Consider the following 11,953-nt stretch of genomic DNA (forward strand, 5'->3'; position numbering starts at 1 on the left):
CAAAGGCTCAACGAATGGATCCAAGACAGGCTGGCCCCTTGTGTTTGGTGTATTGTGGAGCAGGGCATCAGTGACCTATGGTGACATGTAGAAGCAGAACACTGTGGGGTCAGTGGGATTTCAGGGTACTTAGCAGATGAATCACATCGGTTATGAGGTTTAAGTGCTGGGGTATGACATGTGTCTGTGTTAGGTCCAGGGAGCTAGAGGAAGATGAAGTTTGGCTGCCTCTCCTTCCAGCAGCCTTTTACTGGTTTTGTGTTTGGTGGAGTCAAGAACCTGGACACACGTTGGCGACCCCTGCTGAGGAGCCATCAGAACTGTACCATTGCCACTCACATTGCTCACAGAGACTGGGAAGATGATTCCTGGTGGGAGCTGCTGGTGGAGAGGCTGGGGATGAACCCTGAACAGATTCCAACCTTGCTCCAGGAAGGGGAAATGTGTGGCCAAGGTGTGGTAGCGGGTAAGTGAGGATGTTGAGCATGGTGAAGGCAATTCCCAAAAAGTGCCTCAGGGTGGTGGTTGGGAGTGTGTGGCTTCTGTTGTCCTGTGAGTTGGAGGATATGCACTTTAGTTCCCCCACACAAAACGTCTTCAAAGGGGTCAGGAGGGGCACTGGGCAGGGACTCAAGGGGCCTGTGTTCCATCGTCTAGGGGAATGAGTCCTCTGTGCTCATTGCTTCCTATTTTATGACATGACAGTCCAGGTACAAGGAAAGCGTCACATGTGGTGTTTACCGATGTCTTTGTGCACACCTCTGTGTATAAGTGTGCTTGTGGGGTGTGTGGCTGTGGGTGTGATTATATCTTAGCCAAATCTGAAGAAACATAATGATCCTGGGTGGGTGGCCAAGTTAAGCTGCCTGTCTGGCTTCACGTGACTCTTCCATGTAGCAACCCAAGCAATCCTCTAACCACAGCATGGCTGAAGTCTTGCAGCAGCATCTGCCACCTGGTATCCTTAGGTATCCTATTGTCCATAGGTTTATCAGCTATAATTGCTACCTTTAAGTGTCTTGTAGAGAGACCCAATTGTCACTTGGTTACTTGTACCTCTCCATGGATACCCGGGCCTTCTGTTCATTTCTGGAGCCTCTATGTGCCTTACAAGAAAGCTGTGAGCACTGTTTAGTGTGGCCCCAGGGCTCAGGAGATTCAGCTTGCTTCGTGTCATTTTGGTATTAATCTGGGTCTTCAGCACTATGTAATTTGAATGGTCCTGTTGCCAGCCATGGTTTGTGGAAGGGAAACCACATGAGTGTCTCTCTCTTTGTGACATTGGGAGAACTAGACAATGTCTGGAAAACTTATATTCTGACCAGGCCGAGGAAGAGGAAAAGCAAGCTGTACTGACCTACCTGAAGCACAAGTACCAGATCGTGATTTCCAACCCCATGTGTTTACTGGAGCCCTTACCTAGGAAAAGCAGGTAGACATATTTCAGGTAGACATCCTCGTACACTTGATTCCTTTGGGCTGTGAAATACAATTTGTCTGGGTCTTGGAAGACAGCATTGCTCCAAACAAACCAAATCATGAAGTATCTATTCCCAGTCATAGCTCAGTCCTATAAAAATCAGCTAGCTCTAACCGCCAAAACCTTGTTAAGCAGTAACCAGTAAGTGCTGTTCCCACACTCAGGTGATAAGGTCACAAGAAGTGACCATCTTTGTGCATTTCTTCTTGAGGCTTCTTGCTAAGGTATCTAGTACCTTGTCCCTCTGGGAAAAGGAAAGGCTGCTGGGAAATGTCTCAGTGTTGTCCCAGACATTGGTCTTGCTATGTTCTGCAGGAAACAAACAAATGTGCCGATGACTGTTGCGCCTCTTTGAGTCAAGCTTCATGGAATGGTTGAACAGCATCCCGGGGGCATGTGTGAGGCCTAGGACTGGACACTGTATGGTATCAGCTGAGAGTGAGCAGCCAGAAAAAGCCTGAGGTATCTAGGTTAAAGAAGACATGACACTTGGAAACAAAGCAGCCATACATCCTTTCTCTTGTTCCCACTTCATGGGAAAATTCCCCCTGAGATTTTTGAAGCAAGTACTGTTTATCTTGCAGCAAATGTTCTAGTGAATGTTATCTATAAGGATCCTGGCCTTCCCGATCCCCTACCCTGTGGGAGTGACTGGAATGTACTGTCCTGTGAGCCAGGAGATGGCAATGGTCCATGTCTTGTTGGATGGGCAGCTTGCAGTCCTGAAGGATCTTGGGAGTAGAACTCATCAGCTGGTAACCAGACCTTCCTGGCAGTGTTGATTGGGGAGCATTCATGAGGGAGCAATCTCTTGCTTCAAGATACCCAAATCGTTAGTGAGGTGACTCTCCCCATCCCAGGTGAGGACCAGGCCTGACCCCAGGTAAGACCCAGGGACCCAGATCTTCCCGGACCTGCCCTCAGCCCTATGGAATCCTCTATTGGCAATGCTGCTCAAATGAATGACATCAAGGGGAAGCAAAGGGGGAGAGGGTGTATGCCACTGACGGGTGAGCAGTAAGAAAGGTTCTGAACAACACAGACTCAAGACTATCATTGAGTTTGTTTATTATCTGACTGGATATTTTGGGGCTTATTAACATAAAACATGGCTTCATATCTCAAAATTAATATTTTTATGCGTCTTGAGCGACCGACGATTTCGTGGCCCTGCATTGTTCTTGAAATGTTCATAGTGCTTTTATTTATAACCTGCGGATCCCTCTTCCTCCTTCTCCTCCTCCTCCTTCTGATCTTCTTCACCTTCCAGAAGCTCATCTGGAGCCATGAGCAGCAGCGAAACCCAGCAGAATAGAATAGCAGATGTTGTACAAATCTATTACCTACTGTATGTTAGGAATTGGTTGTGGCGTGCCACACACTTCCCTGTTGCCTTCATTTTCATAGTCAGGCGCAGGCTCAAAGAGGTTGCTCCCTCAGATGCCCTTTCCACTAGAATTATTTGGTTCTTGGAGGGTGGAGGTCTTTCTCAAAGGGAAGCCAGAGAAATATAATGGCACATCCCCCTGAATCCTGCTTCATTGAGGCACTGCCTCTGGGGATCTCAGTTAACTTCATGCTCGGCATTCTGCTGGACACTTGTGCTCTCGGCCTCCTCCTGTTTTCTTTCTTCGGACTTGTTTTGTGTTATTTCTTGCAGATCACTTATGTCTACTATTTCCTCTAATGCAAATATTTTGAACCCGACCTGGGTTGTCTCTGCGAAAATTCCAGTTATGGTACATCTGAAACAAATGAAATATTTCATTCTTTCTGGGATAATATGATCATTGCTTGCTCCCCTTCCCCAATCCTAACGGCTCATCATGGAGCAAATGGATTTTAGGTTGCTGGCAGGGGTCACTCTGCCGTTCAACATGAGCTCGCCAAAGATAAAAGGGTTTGCAGTTTGAGGTGGCAGTACATGGACAAGATGCTGACTGAGGTTCTCATCAAAGAGAAAGTAAGAGACAAGTACTTTTTAACTTACCATGATTTTTTTTCTCTGCCCTTGAGCCTGAATAGTAGAGTTGTTTGGGCAGATCTTGGTGAATTCATGCAGGTTTAGTAGGCGAATGTAACTCTTCAAGCTTTATGCATCAAAAACTTTGTCTAGGCCTTTGAGGTCCAAAACCTTGATGTGAAACTGTTCTGCCTTGATAATCACAAGGTCTTCTTTGTTCCAGGTCACTGATTTAAATGCCTTGTTCTCTACAACCAGCCATAATTTTCTCAGGAAGGAGGTGTGGCAGTTACCGTTGTCTTCTTTATTGGCCTCATTCTGTTTGTCCTCACCAGATTCTTTTTTATCTTGGGTGGGTAGTTCCTTATGTCTTGGCCACCATGCCCATCCATACCGTCTCTTGAATCCATGGTAGGATTAGGGAAAGGATTTGATGACACTTCACCTGCTGGCTTATCACCAACAGAAAGAGCCAACTTGGCTTTGTTATCTTCCATCGTATGACAGGCATCAGGAACATTTTGTACCCAGGACTATTAGTTACTGTCCTTTTAGGACCAAAATATCCTTTAGTCTCAATGGGTTGTTCAGGAAAGGTTCTTGCCTGAGTTTTACAGTCTACTTACTGGGAAGCCCTCTGCTAACATCATCATTATCTTTGTGTGTCATGCATGTCACATATGTGGGTTACAGCCATTCAGGAGCTGGCACCTTGTTCAAGTGCAGTGAAGAGAGGCCACTGGCAGGTTCCAGGTCCTCTCTTTTCTCAAAGGGTGTGATGGGGAAGTTGAAATTCCTCAGAGCCTCTATATAGTACTCTCTCTTATGAAAGGGTACTGATGGAGTAGTTGGAATTCCTAGAAAAGTTTCTATCTGCTGACAGGTACATGAGCGTCATGGGAACTGGTCCTGCCTGACTTGACAAACCAAGATTCAGTCGCCTCAACCACTCCTGAAGATGGGGGAGGCGTGTTTCTGCCTGCAATGCTTTGGTCAAGAGCCAGCCCCAGCTGAGCCTAGTCCGGTGTATTACTTCGACTACATGGGTCAGATTGGTCAATGGGTATCGGTTCCTGTAAGGTAGGTTGTCTGAACATGATTGGTAACCCAACTTTCCTCCTCACCCCCATCTTGGCCTTCTTTGAGTTCTTCCAATTACTCTTCCAGGTTGCTTTTGTCTGCTTCTATGGGCCCAAGGGAGGGGTATGTCTTACTGCCACTTGGTCAGAATGTTCCCAGCTAGGGCTAAGCTCACACATGGCCAGACAGGAACATCTTTGTTCATCTGTTGTGGGAGGGAATGGCCAATGCCTCACTGCTTTGATATCTAAATTGACCTCTGCCTCGCTTCTCATTTCTCTGTGGATTCTGACAGTTGCTGTTCATTTCCATTTAATTTCTGAAGCCTAATTTTCTCTGACTCTGTCCTAAGGAAAGTTCTTACTGTTAAGGTAGACATAACTAATCCGAAAGGGAAATGTGCCAGTGGACCTGGAAAAGGAGACAACAAAACATGTGTGGCATTGGTGGCTCAATTATACTTGTATTCCAAGCTACTCCAGAGGCTGAGATCTGAGGATCCAGGTTCAAAACCAGCCTGGGAAGGAAAGTCCATGAGACTCTTATCTCCAAGTAACCACCAAAAAGCCAGAAGGGGAGGTGTGGTTCAAATTATATAGAGTATTAGCCTTGAACAGTTAAGCTCAGGAACAGTGCCCAGGCCCCCCCCCCCCCAAAAGACCCCATTGAAAACCAAGACAGTCATCTCCTGTTTCCTGCTACAGATGACAGCACATATCACTGGTGTGTGTGTGTGTGTGTGTGTGTGTGTGTGTGTGTGTGTGTGTGTGTGTGTGTGTTTGTGTCTGTGTCTGTGTCTGTGTGTCTATGTGTCTATGTGTCTGTGTCTGTCCTCTCTCTGTGTTTCTGTGTGTACACATGTGCAAGCTAGTAAAAGTGTTTGAAATCAGAAACTGGGTGCTGTTCCTTAGCTTTTTAACTCAAGGCTATTACTCCAGTATTTGAGCCACAGCTCCAATTCTGGCTTTTTATGGTTAATTGGAGCTAAGTGTCTCAAGGACTTTCCTATCCAGTATAGCTTTGAACCACGATCCTTAGATCTCAGCCTCTTGAGTAACGAGGAGGTAAGACACCAGTACCTGGCAGTGTCACTGATTTAGGTGATACATGTTCTCTAGCATCTCATTCTTGGGCTTACTCTGTATAGAGATAGAGTTGGCAGTGGAATCTCACCTAAGCAGAAAGGATCAAGAGTCCTCCCTCCACTCAGTGGAACCCTTTTCCCTCTCTCAGGGTCAGCCACAGTTTCTAAAAGGGGACTGCAAACAGGTGTCTTATTTCTCTTCTCTGCTAAGACCAGATGCTACCAGGATTTGAAGGAGACCCTCCCCAAGTGCTTCCAGGCTAAAGGCTCTGTAATTCTGTGTCGGGTCACAAGATTTGTCAGTGGACGTGGTGCTTTTGTTTTTGTTTTCCTTTTCAGAGAAGGTGTCACTAAGTATGCCAGGCCAGCCTGGAATTACCTATGTGATCCAGATGGCCTTGATCTTAGTGCTCCTCACTCTGAGTGCTGAGTGCTAGGATTACACATGTGCACCACCACACCAGGTATCATGACGCTTTCAAACATGTTTACAAAGTGTTTGTTCAAAGATTTGGTTTGCACCTGTAAGCTCATGCTCTTAGATGCTAAGAAACCAGAGTTCACTGGGTTTGCCTCTCAAGGTAGGTGCTAGTGCTAGAATTTTCAGTTAAAAATCCCTTCTGTGATTCTCTTACATAGATGGTCTCATCTTAAGCAACATTATCAAAATTTTGGTGGCCTTCCTAGCTGTGATAGTCAGCGTCTTAGTAAACAGCGAAATATATGACAACTTACTTATAAAGGAAGATAGTTTATTTTGCTCATAGGCCTGAACATGCCAGTCCAAGATCAGGTGACCCCATGTCTTTGGGGGTTTGGTGAGGACACATCCTGCTTGAAGTATGTAATGGAGAAAATGACTTGCAAGAGAAGCCAGGAAGAAGAAGAGACCTGATCAGCTGGGGTTGCACAGTTTCTTCTGGGGCATGGTGTCTATAACCTGGAGACCTCACTGAACAAGGCCTCACCTTGCAGTGTTGGCACGGTGGAGAATGAGCCTTTGACATGTGTGCCAAATGATAGCACCAGCTTTTGAACTGCAGAGGACTCAGAAAAGGGATGGTACCTGGGGAGCTCCCATAAGAGTAGTGAAGAAAGGGACCAGGGATGCCACAGCTGTGGCACTCAGCACAGAACCTGTGTGTGTTCATTAGACTTATGCACACTGCCATCCTGTGGCCTCTGTAGACCCTTAGCCAACATTCTCCTCAGTTTGAAGAGTGGCCTGTGTCCACCAGGATTAGGAGTGTAAGACATCAGCCTTCTTCCCATTGCTCTCTGGAATCTAGTCAAAGAAAGGCCTTGTGGGAAAGCCAGTCTCCTGAGTTCTTTCCTCTGTGTTCTGCATGTTTGCATCTGGGACTTTGACCATCCTTTGTTCAGTGTCTGTGAGACACTAGCATGTTCAGCCCCTTGGAGAACAAGGAAAGCTCTTCTCCTCAGTCCTCAAAAGACCCCAGGGGCAATTGCTTTGCACCACTACCTGGTGAGAAAGAATAGGCATAGTCTGAGCCCGTGGGAGATGGAAGCGCAGCTGTGGGGATCTTCCAATGCTAAAAAACAGGACAGACAAGCCATTGGGAAGTCTGAGTAATGTTATCAGGTCACTTCTCCTTGATTTTTCTATCTCCAGCAGCCTCTTGTCTTGAAAATAACTTTTTTTACTCTACAAAAACAAAGGAAAAAAGGTTGCTGTCTCTTCCTTAAAGCATCTTTCTTTTCCTCCCAGCTGCCTGGTGCCTGAGGGAGCATGGGCTAGCCACTGTGCTGTTGGGGTCTTCCCACCCATCCCATGCCAACCTGAGCCGCCCCCAGTTACTGTCCCAGTGAATCCTGTGTACCCCCCGGCTCCCAACATGATGTGCGAGATCACAGCCGCAGTGGCTTTCATCTCCAAGTTCCTCCGCACCAAGGGGCTCACAAGTGAAGTCCTGCTGCACACCTTCAGCCAGACGCTTCAGGAGCTTCTGGCAGAACATTATAAACATCACTGGTTCCCAGACATGCCATTCAAGGGATCAGGTTATCGTTGTATTCGCATCAATCATAAAATGGATCCTCTGATTGCACAGGCTGCCCAGCGCATTGGACTGAGCAGTCAGGAGCTGTTCAGGCTTCTCCCAAGTGAACTCACACTCTGGGTTGACCCTTACGAAGTGTGCTATAGAATTGGAGAAGATGGCTCCATCTGTGTGCTGTATGAGGCCTCACCCACAGGAGAGAGCACTCAGAACAGCTCCGACATGCAAATGGTAGACAACAGAAGCAGCTGTAAGGAGGAAATGTTCCTGGGCAGAAGAAGCCCTTCCAAAACCTGCAATATGATGACTGTCTCTAGTTAAGATGTAGTCTATGGATGGCTCATCTTACAGTGAATGGAAATTTAAAAGTTTTGAGAGGGCTCCATTGGGGAATAGTTCATGGAATTTCCACCATAACTGAGCTGTGAAGAGCTGGTGCAAGACAGAATGTTAAAAAAATATTTTGATGTAACAGTGCCATAGTTTGGACAGTACATTTCAATGATTTAACAGATTGTGAGTTAAAGTAAATGATCATGCTGTTTGCTAGGAAATAAAGGCCTAGAATGGTTTCAGTTATTCCCCTGCTAGTGTAATTAAATTTTGACATCAGTCACTTTAAGGAACATCTGTTTCTAAGAGCCCTCCTCTTCAGTAGATCATAAAGAGGAATTTGCACTATTGTACTTGAAGTCATTATAAAAATAATTTTGGGAGCTTACTTGGAAAGCTCAATGTTTTAAACTTAGTAGTACTGGAAACTTTACTACAAAACTTTTACCCAGCACTTCAATATGTATAAATGTACATAAAGAAAAACTAGTAAGTATGACCTGACGAAATGGTCAGACCTTGTATTATGTTTTTGACTTTGAAAGTGTCAAGTGACCAAAATCTGCCTTGGCCAACAGCCTTTTAAATCCTTAAAATATTTAAAATGATACTCTCTCAACTGGGGTATTAACACCAGCCAGCACTGTACATTTGCTAGCTTATAATTTTTTAAGACTACGTAAATTTCCTATTTTTAGAAATTGGAGGTCTGGTTTGTAACTATTGTTGTACTTAGTTTAGAAAAAGCCTTTTCAAGAAAACATTTATTTTGAGAACTTTGTTAATCATGTTTTATTTGGTAAATTATGAACTGGTGTAAATTTGTACAGTTCATGTCTATTGATGTTGCAAACTTGTACAGATTTCTATATTTTGGGTGAGAAAGTTCTTTGCTCTCTTTAATAAATATTTCTTATCTTGGCATTTGAAGTAATGAATCAGCATAGTCAGGTGAGCTAGACAGCGTCCATCCAACATGAGGATCAGTGATCACGGGGGAATTTCATTGCTGTCCTGTCTTGCTGCAGTTTCTTCATCGCCAAGCTCTTAGGTCTAGAGCCTTAGGGGCTGGTGATGCAGCATGAATCGCTGTGTGGCCTTGCATGTAACCTACCCCTAGGAGAGAGAATCTACCTTGTGCTTCTCAGGTAGTGGGGACCTTCATCCTTGCTAGACTCAAGACCTGGTGGAGAATTCCTAAGTGAAGACTCAGAACTGGTGGTAGCATGGGCATGTTCTTATGACATCCAGAGCCCTCATTTCCCCACCCCAGAGGCCACTAGCACACCTTCTGTTACACTCACGCATCTGCCCCAGGCCAGCCCTCAGTCCCTTTACTTTTCATCTGTTTGCAATCAGCCCCTGGCTGTGCTCTGAGGTCACCAGGTCTCTCCTGCTTATGAGGGTCTCTCCCTGTTCCTTCCTCTGGGAAGACCTATCTCTACCCAGGGCTACTCTGAGTGTTCTCATGTTCTGGATCTTCCCTGAGGCTTCTTCCCTGAGCAGTTGTCACACAACTCTCCATGGTCATTGACTGATAGCTGGAGGCTGGGTCTTGTCACCCTGTGAGTAGTGAGGGCAGGGGGTAACCAAGTGCACAGTGTAAAGTGCCTTCTCATTCGAGTGCTTCACATTTGAGTGAAGACCGTCCTCTGTCACTGAGTATCTGATGAGGAAGCATCAAGGAGAGGTATTCTTGTCTGGAAATATGTCATTTTGTGTACTTGTCCAGGCAGTTGGGTGCTCCCTCATTGTCAGGCTGATCATCAGTTGGAGGAGTCAAAGACAATATTGTAATACCAAAGTGTAAAGGTCTTATTGGTTCCTGTTAGCTGCAGGATGCAGAAAACACCTCATGCTGCTTAATAGCCTGAGTTCTGTGCCAATCAAAGCAACATAGTTGGCCTTGACACAGGAAAGGCTGAAGGTAGCAAAAATGGGGACAAGATGGAGTGGTCCTTTTGCAGCTTCTCTCTTTGTAGGTCAAAGCAGAGGGGACTTTCTGCAGTGACACCATTGTGGTTTCATATGGGCTTCTGAGAAGATGTGGGCCATGAGCTCCAAACAATGTTATCCTGAAAACCTCACTTACCAGAGTCTACTTTGAGAAATGTGTCTTGCTAAGCAGCACCTGAATGCTTGGCTCAGGAGCTTGCTCCCATCCCTCCCTTGCTATACCTATTGGGAGCTGCTGCTCAGAATTTCCCCTGACTTTTTCCTACAATGTGTGAGATGTCTTTTTAGGGCAGGTACCCTGTGAGGATTTGTGTTAAAATGAATCTCCAGCAGTCCTAATGAAAACTCTCTTTTGTCTCTGAGCCAAAGATGGCCTGTGTGTAGTGGCCTCTAGGTGGCAGTAAGAACCTCTGCATGGCAGTAAGACTCCCTGTCACTGGACTTGAAATATTGCTGTTGTTTGGGCTGGGGCATCTGAGTTTTCCTCAAGCCTCACTGAATTTCTTGACTCTTTTCCTCTTCCCCTCCTTTTTCATCCCCTCCCCTCCCCTCTCCTTTCTTTCCTCCTATCTTTTCCTTTTCATACCTCAACACAGACCTGCTGGCTGAAAAGCCCACTAGTGACCAAACTCAGAGTTTCATATACCCAACAAGTTCACACAGCTAAAGCAGCAGTTAGTCTCAGAGGCAGCCTAGGTTGCACAGCCTGCTAATCATCACTGGAGTGAAGGTGGGTGTGATAGAGCAGTGTGGTCATGAGAGTCACGGCCACTTCTGTATCTTGCTGAGGAATATCATCACCTAGACCCCAAAGCTCTCTCTCTGGTCCTCGTGTGCCGTGGCCATTCCCTTGCCTTCCTCCCCTCCAGATGATGGCCCTTGGCTGGTGAAACTCAAGAGGGTGGCCTGTGTGACAACTACCCCTGTCCCAGCACTAATGGTCCCATGTTTATTCTTGACCAGCCCTGATTTCTTGTGCACCTTCTACAGCTTGTGATTGAGACCACTCCCACAGGCATGTATCTGACCTTCAGGGTTGATGATGATTTCATCTCTTGTACTGTTCTTAACTGGCCCATTGCACTCTGAGACAGACAAGGCTGAAAGGATTTAGGAATATACACCAGGCTAGGCTCTTTCATGTGGGAGGTTTGCTCCTGCTGACGGGCTCTTATGGCCCCTCAACCATCCTGCTGCTGAAGAATACCAACAGACTTGTCTGCACTCTAACAGAATCCTCAAAAGGCCTATTCTTGGCTTTTTCCCACTTGGCATCTGAGCAGAGAGGAAGGCCTAGGCTCTAGGACAGTTATCACTGGGTCCAAAGCCATGAGAACATGAACATTTTGGTTTGGACCATATGCATCTCTTACAGGTGTCAGCAACAAAGGGCTGGTCATCAACCGACGACAACTGAATATGATTGAGCCTTCCATGAACATTATTTCTTTTGCAGAAGGGACGTGCTCTGAATTTGGGTCACCTGTCAAAACCTGTCAAAAGTTGTGGGAGGACATAGTACAAAGGCTAGACTCCACCAACACTTTCTTTATAATAGGCCAATTTGCACTCCCTCCCTGGCCTGTCCAGCTGCTTTATACTTTATGTGTCCAGATTCTACCATCAGTTGCAGTTTGTGCTACAGACAGTGAAACTCCCCCTCCTCCTGGTCCACACCAGACAATGAAGTATTTGTGCCCAGAGAGGTTTTGATCTTTTTTTACACTGCTTCTTGCATGCATGAGCAGCTGAACAGGGCTGTGCAACCCATTTGGCTTTTAGATGCATACCGTTCTGCTGCTGAGTTCCTTGTGTATTCAAAGACTCTTTCTAGTCTGGTTGTATGACAACATTTATCTGAAATTATATGCTGAAATAATGTCCTAATGAAAGTAACTATATATCCTTTACTAGGGGTAGAAAATATTTTCATTATGAATGCAACAGTAGTAATATATAAAAAAATTACTTGCCCAGTATTGTTGACTTCTGCCTCTTATCCTAACTAATAAGATCTGATGAGCACGATTTGAAAC

At 45.7% G+C, this 11,953-nt stretch overlaps 2 protein-coding genes across 2 annotated transcripts; both read left to right on the plus strand.

Annotated features, from left to right (window-relative positions):
- Positions 1–213: 213 nt before the first annotated feature.
- Positions 214–1,436, plus strand: LOC122108470 (EOLA-like protein). Its single transcript, XM_042680394.1, has 2 exons — positions 214–459; positions 1,263–1,436. The coding sequence occupies exons 1-2, from the start codon at positions 214–216 to the stop codon at positions 1,434–1,436; spliced, it is 420 nt and encodes a 139-aa protein (XP_042536328.1).
- Positions 1,437–7,414: 5,978 nt separating this feature from the next.
- Positions 7,415–7,949, plus strand: LOC122108471 (protein BTG1-like). The gene has a single exon (XM_042680395.1). It carries the CDS (start codon positions 7,464–7,466, stop codon positions 7,947–7,949), a length of 486 nt encoding a protein of 161 aa, XP_042536329.1. The 5' UTR covers positions 7,415–7,463.
- Positions 7,950–11,953: the final 4,004 nt, after the last annotated feature.

The sequence above is a fragment of the Dipodomys spectabilis genome, unplaced genomic scaffold, assembly GCF_019054845.1.
Source record: "Dipodomys spectabilis isolate Male_0828 unplaced genomic scaffold, ASM1905484v1 ptg000060l, whole genome shotgun sequence".
NCBI lineage: Eukaryota > Metazoa > Chordata > Mammalia > Rodentia > Heteromyidae > Dipodomys > Dipodomys spectabilis.

Excerpts from the sequence above, each read along its gene's own strand:
- LOC122108470 (XM_042680394.1), top strand. The coding sequence starts at position 214 with ATGAAGTTTGGCTGCCTCTCCTTCCAGCAGCCTTTTACTGGTTTTGTG. Across the intron at positions 460-1,262 it reads AAATGTGTGGCCAAGGTGTG|TGTCTCTCTCTTTGTGACAT; the intron begins GTAGCGGGTAAG and ends AAACCACATGAG.
- LOC122108471 (XM_042680395.1), top strand. The coding sequence starts at position 7,464 with ATGATGTGCGAGATCACAGCCGCAGTGGCTTTCATCTCCAAGTTCCTC.